Raw genomic sequence first — 12,186 nt, 5'->3', positions numbered from 1 at the left:
CCAACTCAGCGGTATTCGAGGAGGGCGACCTAGTGTGGCTGTATCAACCAATCAGGACAAAATGGAAATCGCCAAAGCTGTAACGTGCCTGGGATGGACCCTACCAAGTGGTAACCCAGATCAATGACGTGGTGTACCGCATCCAGCAACACCCAGAGGGAAGATGATGGTGATGCACCTGGACTGACTAGTGGCTTATCAAGGGACTGTCTGGGATGTATAGTCCTAAGGAGGGAGCAATGTGAAGAATGGTGCCTTCTGGATGGTTCTGGATTGCGTCGGGGAGTGTGAGCGTGCGTCTAGCAAAAGAGGGACATGGGGGAAAGAAACTCTAGACGATAGCCCAGTGCAGAGCGAGGGGGGAGGAGGCTACGGTGACTGGCAGGGCGGAGCAAGGAAACGTCTAGAAGTGAGTGGTCCCCCGAAAGTTCTCGACCCAGCGTGACATCGAAATTCTCGTATGTGTGGTGTATAAATAAATAATGCCGTGAGTTGTAGATGTTCAGTCAGTCTTCGAGAGCAAGCGAGTGAGCAACTGTGACAGTGTACACCAGGCGAGTGCAACGTAGTTCAGAGACCTGGGTTCGACGTGCAGTGAACCGCAGTTCGGACACCTGGGTTCGACGTGCAGTGAACCGCAGTTCGGAAGACCTGGGTTCGACGTGCAGTGAACTTAAATGGTGAGCTAGAGGAACTAGCCAAGACAAGCGAACTATGAACTGACAGATTCGTTCTGCACGTAGTGCACTGTGGATATTAATTGTAATTAGAATTACATTGTTGTTCTACTCAATTCAACACGTCATGTGTTGTCATTGTTGCTGTGTTGTGTGCAATACCCATTACTGTCAGAGTGTAAATAAATAAAAAATGTCACAACAACAATAATAATAATAATAATAATAATAATAATAATAATAATAATAATGTGCTGTAGCAAAGAGTAAACAGGACTACAGAAAATTGTCTGGTCCCTGTATGCCTTGAAAGAACATCACTCCCAAAGCAACAAACAGAATTACGTAAATGCCTGCAGTTGACAGGTGTGCATTGAGATGTCTCAATTTAAATTAGTTTAGCATCCTTGTGCTTTCTGGGAATTATGGAAAATTCCATGTGCCAGTTCATCTGTCATGTACCTGCAAGTCTAGATTTCACCATCATGTAAAAGTGACGAGCCAAGACAATGAAAAGAATTTTATTAAGGGGTCAGAAATGGACCCAACAAATTTCAAATGCATACCTCATTCCTCTTTATTGTTCATGTAACAAGCCTTTTGTAATTGCTGATCACAGATTTGACCTATATTAGGATATGAAGACAATTAAGCAAATAACAGAACACATATGACAAAACACCACTACACTACAATACTCAACACAACTTTCTGAAAGTTATTTAGAGTCAGGTATGAAACATAAACCACAAGAAAAATCTACTAGGTGACTGAAGCTTTTGCACGTTAGCAATGACGATTGTTTAGTCACATCCTTGATGCATCTCTCTTCCACAGCAGAGACAAATGTTCAAATGCTGACAAAACATAGATGAAATTTGTAGTAGATAAAGTCTCTGCTGAGAAAATTTTTATGGAATTTTTCCATTTTCCGTCTTCATTTTGCCATTTCTCCGCAATTCACAATCATTCACATCACCAGCACATAATGCCACTGAAAAATACTGCATTTGGAACACAAATACCTTGAAATACATCTTGCAACACAATCTCTAGAATTAACACTAGGACCTCAAAACAGACAAGTGACACAAATGCATTCTATATAGGGATATGTGACATCGAAAAAGGAAATATCATGAACATTTTGAAACTATTTATTGGTTTAATTTTTTTGTTAGACATGAAATGTGCCACAAAGATCACCATCATCTTTTACGCACCTAGTTCTATTCAGCTTTGATATTTGTGTTTTGAAGTCACTTTTTCAGCCTCATCAACTGGACATACATTCTGTGTATATTGTCTACTTTTACGATTAATATGATACTGAAGAAGTTGAGTAAGCAGACCATTTGACATTTGCAACATTTTCAGAACTACTTACAGGTTCCATGATCAGGGCAGTTGGGTAAGACTAGAGGAAGTCACCTACTGTGATCATACCTATCTGCCCTGAACATGGAACCTGAAATGTTGCAAATGTAAAGTTCCAGAATACCCAAAAGCCTAATTCTAATTACAGTCACCATAAAAGCCTAAAAAAAAAAAAAAAAAAAACACACACACACACACACACACACACACACACACACACACACACACACACACACACACACACACACACACACACACACACACACACACACACACACACACACACACACACACACACACACACACACACACACACACACACACACACACACACACACACACACACACACACACACACACACACACACACACACACACACACACACACACACACACACACACACACACACACACACACACACACACACACACACACACACACACACACACACACACACACACACACACACACACACACACACACACACACACACACACACACACACACACACACACACACACACACACACACACACACACACACACACACACACACACACACACACACACACACACACACACACACACACACACACACACACACACACACACACACACACACACACACACACACACACACACACACACACACACACACACACACACACACACACACACACACACACACACACACACACACACACACACACACACACACACACACACACACACACACACACACACACACACACACACACACACACACACACACACACACACACACACACACACACACACACACACACACACACACACACACACACACACACACACACACACACACACACACACACACACACACACACACACACACACACACACACACACACACACACACACACACACACACACACACACACACACACACACACACACACACACACACACACACACACACACACACACACACACACACACACACACACACACACACACACACACACACACACACACACACACACACACACACACACACACACACACACACACACACACACACACACACACACACACACACACACACACACACACACACACACACACACACACACACACACACACACACACACACACACACACACACACACACACACACACACACACACACACACACACACACACACACACACACACACACACACACACACACACACACACACACACACACACACACACACACACACACACACACACACACACACACACACACACACACACACACACACACACACACACACACACACACACACACACACACACACACACACACACACACACACACACACACACACACACACACACACACACACACACACACACACACACACACACACACACACACACACACACACACACACACACACACACACACAGAGAGAGAGAGAGAGAGAGAGAGAGAGAGGGAGGGAGGGAGGGGAAGGGGGAGAGAGAGAAAGAGAGAGTGTGTGTGTGTGTGTGTGTGTGTGCGCGCGCAAGTGTAAGCTTTCTAAATAAGAAACATTTTCTTAAGAATCCCATCCCTAAGTTTGGGACAGACAATAGGTCGGATCCTAATCACCCCGTAAGGTGAAGTAAGCAGGATGGATGAAAGTGAAGGTGATAATGATGGCAAAATGAGCCTAAGTTTGGTGCCGAAAGTTCCCAGTATTTGTTCTTAATGGATTGAGGAAAAAACCTAATAAAACCTCAACAATGTATCTTGGATTTGATTCTAGGCCCTTAGTTTTCGGACAGCTACTCCAAAATGATGAATGAATAAGGAATTATGGAAGTCAAAACACAGACGGTTTTGTTGTCCATGTTGGTAGATAATGAAAAATGGCATAAAATATCCTAATACCTTAAGTCTGATTTTTTACTAGTCAGCGAGATATGCAATGGAGGAGGGAAAGAACTGGCCACCCTATCCCATTGTCTCCTGGCTTAGTTGTTTCATGAGTGATGCCTTATTGGTATCACTTATGAGGTTCAAAACCTGCGTTTGGACAATTTGCTAAACAACAGTAATATACTAAATAAAGTTAAAAGCACTAGTACATGATCATTAAATATACATGTTATCCATAAGGCCTGAAACTTACCCACTTCCTCTAAATCTAGGAGATATCTATTATGCAATCAGCCAGTGAGCAAGTCCTATTAAAGATTCAACATTAATTTTTGTTTTTCAGCATCACATTTACCTGTATCTTTCTTCCTTATAAGTCGAATATCTTTAGGCATCAGTCCACAAGCTAAAATATCTTGGCGAATCTGGAAGAAAACACAAATCTGTAATGATGTTTAACAGTTTGCCTCGCAGAAATTTTAATTGTATGCAATAAAATATTTAACAAATTTGAAGTGTTGAACATGTCATTGTAATATTCTACAGCACTTCTTCAGTAACAAAATCTACAAACCTACAGCTAAGATAGAAAAGCAGAACTTTTCTGTTCGCTGTTTGATTATTTATAGTGCTGTAACTAACTTCCTTAGAGAATCCTAAGACACAAATGAAACAATTTTCATATTTATGTCATCTTACATTAGCAACATTCATCCTTCTTGAAACATTTTGGTATACCACTTCCTATAATACACTACTGTGTTAGAAATGATAAGTAGACTTCGGATTTTAGGTAAAAACCTATTTTAATCCTTAAAAGATAAGTTCACAAAAACTTGCAAGCGCATGTTTCATATGAAACTATGCATAAAATTGATATTTTAATAGCACCTAAAAATCCCTATTTTGACGACAAAGTCTATTTTGACCTATTAAGTTAGTTTTAAATTCCAAAATGTACTTTTCAGTGTGCGTTATACTGAATTTACGTCTAAAACATATTTTTCACATTTCATTGTTTAGTTTATGTATAACTAGTTAGATATTTGTTGTTCTTGCAGTTCTAGCAGTAGTGGTGGTAACTGTATGTAAACATTTAAAATTATTAAATTCTGAAAGTGAATTCCTAATGACTTGAAACATGTTTTTATAGATTATTTTTTGTTAGAGCCTATTTCCAATACTTTAGAGACTATTTCCTACACTTTTAAGCCTATTTTAGGCACCTAAAATTACATTTTAACAACCTAAAAATCCGTACTCTACTAATAAGAGAAAGACTTTCTCAGAAAGTCAAAAGAAATTCTACACATAGACACAAAATTCTTACATCATTCTCTGTAATATGTTGAGCCAAGCCTCTGATCATGATGGTGTTGTTGGGAGTTTCATATTTGTAGTTATCACCCTCCATTTCTCCTGGTGCACTTCGACCCATCCTGGATGTGTCACTGTAATAAGTATAATACTTTCAAGAGGAGAAAACATTGCTATGTTACATTACAAAATATCTACAGAAAATAAACCAATTATGTTTCCCGATGTTACAACTCATCACCTACAAATATACCATACTGGCACTCTCCAATGTCATCTGGGTAATTCTGTAAATATGATGGAAACACCTTGCATGTACGAATCTATTGACAGGTTAGCTTTGGTTAGTTTAGGCTTTCGTTATGGCTTGCATAAATGATCATTATAAATTCAACAATTTTCACTTCCGAAATCACTGGAAATACCTCAGTCCTAGTTTCATCCATCATATCTTTAAAATGATTGTCATCTTTAATAAATAATCAATAAGACAAATATGCAAAACTCATTGACTGACTTGATTACTCATAACTTCACAAAAAAGATACTGTACTGATAAATTGACTTTGATTTTATGAAATGCCAATCTACTTTCAAGCAGTTATAGAACGTATTTAATTACTCTTATGCTGATTTCAAAATCGTACATTGTACATTAATCGCACTAATCTAACATTTCCCTTTTATAATTCTAATACTTTTGTGGGTTTAAGAAGACGACATTCTTTAAACAGTGCCAAACTTCTGGGTTTTGCACAATTTCATAATTGCACAGTTACTTAACACTAAAGTTGTTTATTTTTCGCAATCCACAATAAAACCAAAACGGTTGCTACTGTTCTCATAAAAAATCCATTAATACATTATTGTACATGGTAATCATGTATTTAGTATTTGTGGACATAGAAATGGATTTTGAACCATACAATATGGTGGCAATGGGAAGGAGAATGGTCTGCACAAGAGGGAAACAAATTACGAAGAATAAAGAATAATGTTCGAGTTTGGGATTCGTCCACAAGAACGTCACGACACAAAGTTTCACTCACCCAGTTGAGGATTGGCCACTGTCATCTGACATATGGCCATCTCCTATGTGGCGAGCCTCAACCAGAGTGTGATATATGCCTGCCATGTTCCACTGTAAGTAGAACATTTTTTATTGCATTGTAGAAAATATGACCATGTCCGTCGCCAATATGGAATTCAACTGACTCTACGTGACACTATTGGAAATGATTTTAATTATACAAATGCAGTTCTGAGATTTTTATCGAATACAGGACTTGACAGAGTGAATTAGTTTTTTAATGACCCATTTTACTTATCCTCTGGACCCTTCACAGTACATCCGGAGGTTACATTTGTTTAGTATGTGTTTTTAACAAACTTGACATTAGGACCTTTTACATCCGCGCATTTTATAAATGCGCCAGATAATTTATTTCTGGTGGCATTTGTTTTAGTATTTTACTGTTTCTTTTTTTACTAGCTAGGGTTTGAGAACTTCTTACTTTTATGTTTTTTATGCATCACCTTGTTGAAACTGCATTTGTGAATCTAGTTTTAACCGTGACAACGCTTTTTAGTTCTTTTAAGTATTCTGGTTATTGTATTGTGTTTCTGTTTAGTGAAGAATTTTAGATAAGGGTGCAAATAACCATAGTAGCTGACGCGCCCTTTTCAAACCCCACTAACTAAAGTGCATCCTTGTCATACTCTCTTCCTATTTCACTTCTGACATTTCTTCTCCTACTCGACTTTTAGTTTCATATACAGATTACTGAACAGCTTTCTCTCTTTCCAATCCACACCTATTTTCTTTAGAATCCTCATCAGTTTATTCCAATCCACTCTGTCAAAATCCATTTCTAGGTCCACAAATACTATATACACTTCTTTATTCTTCTCTAACAAGGGACATCTTTGACCTCGAACGATTGAAACCACACAAAAACATGCTTAGAATAACAATCGATCATAAACAAAACAGTGGTGTGTGTTATTTCCATGCAAAACGCTGCATTCTACCTCAAGTGACATTTTAATAGAGAGAAACAAAGTAACAAGATATCAATACCATAGGAGGGAAATTATACGTAATTCAATGACGTCAGTGTATCATTACATTTTCAATCAACAGTGCCAAAAACTCTCTGCTTAAAGTACTTATAATAGCGCAAAACACACATATACAGCAGTACCACACACCTGATAGTGCTTATATTAGTCCTCAAAGTGCAGATGTGGGATTTCGATGAAGTGGTTAAAACAAAGTGGAAGAGAACAATGTGCACACCTCACAAAAGCCACGTTATCACATTCCAAATCACTTTCGCATTCACGCAGACCAATATCAAAAGCCACACTAATTACATTTTCAAATGATGATGTTGGTATGTCAATGTCATTACCTGGCTTTTGCCAAGCATATTGCAACATAGGCTTATATGTAGGTGCAGCAAATTGATTGTAAATCACAGAGTGAAGTTTCGTGATGAAATAACGCTCATGTATCTTCACTTGTGGTTTGGCAGATTGTAGTCTTACAAAATCAGTAATCCTTCTGATATAGAGCTTATATTGCCGAAAGAAGTAAACATTAAGGGGTTGGCAATATTTTGTTGTTTTCGGTGGCAATATCTTCAGCATAACATCTTTGTTTGGAAAACTTGCATCTAGAAGGGTACGATCTGCATGACCTGACCAGGAATCACACAACAATAGGCTCTTTTCACTTGTTACATGTTTGCCAAGGACTGAAGTTAGAAAACGTTTCATATGTTCTTTAGTCATTTTTCCACTTTTGCTGGTCTCCACATGAATGTTTCGTGGACAAGTTGTTTCAAGTTTCTTTGAAATATTTGGGCCGAAAGTGCCTTGCGTCTCTTGAAAACAGATGTACAACTTGTTTGCTAGACTGCCCGTCACTGATAAAGCCACATCAATTGTGTAGCTGTGGGCAGAGCTATGTACAGACTGCAACACACTAGCTACAGTTTTCTCTCCTCTGTGGGACAGTGCTGATGCTGAAGACATTTCATACTGGAATTGACTCTGGTCACTGTTCCAAACATTACCTTTCTCCACACCCTCCTCTCTTATAAACATGTTCACTTCCTCCACAAACTGTTGTGCCTTCTGACGTATACTATTATCGTCTTCTTTGTCCTTATGTGTGACAAATGCCACATTCACGCTTGAGATGGTCGATAAAGGAAATGGAAGCTTTGAAATTGTCCAAGCCAACCATTTTAGCCACTTCTAGTGCCCACATCTGCAGATGCAAATAGTGAACTGTAGATCCATAACTCCTTGCACTATCAAATTGCGATATTACATGCTCTTTTATAGTTTGTAATTGCGACAGTCTGTTTCCTTTGAAATGAGCTCCTGCTCGCAGTTTGTTAGATACATAATTTAGAATTAATGAGCAATTTGATTTACCTTTAATGCACTTATAGCGCTTCATTTGTTTGCTATAGGAATTGAAGCCACGATTGTAATAGTCTTCATAAATGATCTCTAGTACACTGTCGTCAATATCTTCTAATACACTGGACCTCGACTTTTTGGGTGGAGAGAGTTCGTACTCACTTTGACTTGACTGTTCCTGTTGCTCTGGAGATGAACGTCGTGTACTGCTTGAGCAGCCACCTTCAGGTTCAGGTTCCTCCTCTCCTTCAAAATTAATGTATCTATCCAGCATAATGTCAGGTATTTCTGTGTCATACCCATTATATTTCTGAATTATTATGTTATATAATATATCCGCGAACTCCTTATCCTCGGCCCACATACAACCACACAGGCGTATACAAACTCACATGCAATAGTTGCGACAGTTTCTACATTGGACAGACAGGCAGATCATTCCAAACTCGATACAAAGAACACATTAAAGCAATAACCAGAGGACACAATACATCTACATATGCCGAACACATAACTAATGCTAACCACACATACAATAACATAAATACAGACATGGAAATTCTACACATACAACCCAAAAACCAAAAACTCAACACACTAGAACAATATGAAATATACAGACACACTAAAACACATCCTAATCAAATTCTCAACACACAGATCAATTTCAGAACACACACACTATTTGACACAGCTCTTCATCACATGATGAAGGCAGCGAAGTTGAGATAGCGCCGAGAACTAGTAGGCTCTGAGGATGGTGTCAAGCAACGCCGAAACAGCTGTAAGCCACACATGCTTACATAATTGACACGAGTAAGATCGCCATTTAATCAATTATTTGTAATTTTAATGTATCAGTTATTGGTTTTAAATTGTGATATCTGGCCTGCAAATTTTCAGTGTGGTTTTCGTGCTTATTCAGGGGACAACATATAAATGATACATTAGAAACGTTTTTTGCCCAATCAAACAGTTTATATAGCATCTTGATGAGATTGTGGGGTTGTAGGCTGGCTCTCGCAGCAAGTCTTTTAACAGTTCGGCTGGTGTTACACTATCAAAGTTCTTTTATAAAATATGTGACAGTGTAATGGTTTTCTTTTATAAAAGTTTCTTTGATAAAATGTAAGTGCATCTTGTTACATTTAAGAACAGATTTCTATACCTTGAAACAAATATGGCGGAGCTCAAATATAACTTGACTGTTGCTACCACAAAAATTCTGATATCGGGGTGTGAAGGAAATTAAATGTTGTAAATAAATAATTTGTATAATATAATATTAATGTTATATAATAATATTTCATAATAATTTGTATGACTCTTCAAGTCCTCGAACTGTAGCTCTTTCGATTAGTTTTGATGGATACCTCTTTTATCACGTTTTGCAGTCCACTGTTTGGTTTAACCCACAGGCATTTCTTTTTCAGTAAAATGCTTATGTAATAATTGAACTAATTGTAGCTAAACAAGCATAATACTATTCTTCATTCATGGTGTTATAAACTTAATGCCTAAATATTAATATCAACAAATCATAACCTTAACACGTAAATATTAGTATCAACAAATCATAAATTTAAGGCGTAAATATTAGTACCAACAAATCCTCGGAACACGTGTTAACTGTTGTGGAACAAGTGTTAGGTGAGCTTTTGTTCCTAATTTTAGGTTATCTTGATAAGATATTTTATCATATTCTTTGTCAAAGAGCTTTGATAGTGTAATAGCAGCCACCAATGCCATCACATGGACCTTTCTTTACCATGCGACATTGCAAGAAGTGCCATTCAGCGCTAATTCCGTAATCGTCTTCATGTAAGTAGATATTTTTTTAATTCTTTTTGTTTTTGTATTGTAAACTTGATCCATTGGAAAAGTAGATAACTTTTTAATATCGTTGAATTCTTGCTTTATAAAATTTATTGTTTGGATTGAAAAAAGTGAAATGAATCAGTGTCATTTTTCATGCTTTCTGAGATGACAACAATACTTTTGTGACGAATTTCTGTACCATCTCTGAAATATACTACAAAATGACAAAATGATGTATTGTGGCTAGGCAGCTGTTCCAATGCACATCTTGTACTGAATCTTGTATTATGAAAGAATAACTTCCAGAAAAGTCTGCAATAACTATGTCATTTTCAGGTTGTACATTTTCTTTGCATTCTGTAAAACTTTCCACACGCAGCATTCTAGCACACGTGTAGGCCTATAGCTGCAAACGGTTCATTAGCTGGGGGTTGCGAGCTCGTATATGCTTCCAGAAAATAAATTGTTGCAAATGTATGTATGCAGAGCCCACATTTCTAAATGCAGTAGTTTACAGATAATACATCAGGGAACAAGTCTACATTTTTTCAGATTTTTAACTTGGCTATTTAATGTAGTAATTTTGCTTTGAAAAATAAATCATTAAAAAAATTAGGCCAAATTTTAAATTTATTTGTGATAAGCCTAAAGTAATAAAAAGTATTGTATTTAGTGTTTTAAATGCGCCAAACCCCAAATCTCGACTATATGTAGATACAGAGAGTTCAAGTGAGCTTATGTAACAGTGTGCACATAATTTGGGTAATTTCAAATAGTCATAAGTACACAAATAATTAATCTCTGTGGAAATAAAACAATACGTGTCTCCTTATTTAATGTCTGGAATTCATGAAAAAAAATCGACCATTTACGAGAAGGTCATGTTTTGTTGCTGTGCGATTTGACGTGGAATAACTCATTTATAGACAATTATCAAAACTTATAAGCCTAATATATTATTGATCGAAAATATTATTCTGAAATAAAAATTATATTTAATTAATAGCCTCATCAGGCAGCTTAATGCACCTAGTTAGTTATCAGTGAACTTGAAATTTTTCTTCAACAGTGTTTCAACAGATAATGATCGAGGACCCTGTCCTATCTAAGCATACATCATTCCATTAGTTTATAACAGACTACATTCCAAACTCCATTTTCCTCCACTAAGACCGTGAAGTTAGCCCGATATCTCAACCTCCAACCTTGAGGACCAAGGAGTACCTTCCCCTAGAACAATTGCTCCTGCCACAGCTAACGAGTTTGTTTGGTCTGCAGGTAGTATTTTATTTCCCTCCTGACTGGTTAGAGCATTTCCCTCTCCACCATCTGAGGACACGAGGTAGAAGCTCTCCTGCTCTTAAGTATTAAATTAAATGACAGTGTTGTGGTCAAAGTGTTTGGCAAAAATATGTTATGCAGTATTTGGAAAATGTAAACATTGCTGAGGAAGGCTATTTTCAAATTACATTTATGGAAAGATGCCCTGGTTCTGAAAACAAATTTGTTTTGACAGAAGAATTTTAGGTTGTTGTAGCATAGGACAAATCAATGCGGTATACTTGAACAAAGTCTGCAATAGGTTCCATTATAGTACTTATTCAATTCCTTACAACTGTAGCTTCATTTAAATACTAAGTCTACATTTTACAATGATCAAGTATTACCATATCT

General features: G+C 37.5%; 1 protein-coding gene across 4 annotated transcripts in view; it reads right to left on the bottom strand.

Annotated features, from left to right (window-relative positions):
• LOC138707388 (RNA-binding protein 5-like) overlaps window positions 1-12,186 on the bottom strand; it is a 132,414-nt gene that overhangs the window by 95,860 nt on the left and 24,368 nt on the right. For all 4 annotated transcript variants that reach the window (XM_069836747.1, XM_069836745.1, XM_069836748.1 and 1 more), the window contains 2 exons: window positions 5,273-5,393; window positions 4,298-4,367 (listed from right to left, as the gene is read on the bottom strand). In XM_069836747.1, coding sequence (XP_069692848.1) covers window positions 4,298-4,367; window positions 5,273-5,393 — 191 coding nt within the window. The remainder of the gene's footprint in view (window positions 1-4,297; window positions 4,368-5,272; window positions 5,394-12,186) is intronic.

This window comes from Periplaneta americana, chromosome 10, assembly GCF_040183065.1.
Source record: "Periplaneta americana isolate PAMFEO1 chromosome 10, P.americana_PAMFEO1_priV1, whole genome shotgun sequence".
Lineage (NCBI taxonomy): Eukaryota > Metazoa > Arthropoda > Insecta > Blattodea > Blattidae > Periplaneta > Periplaneta americana.
The sequence above is the reverse complement of the archived record's forward strand: the minus strand, read 5'-3'. Positions and strand labels throughout refer to the sequence as shown.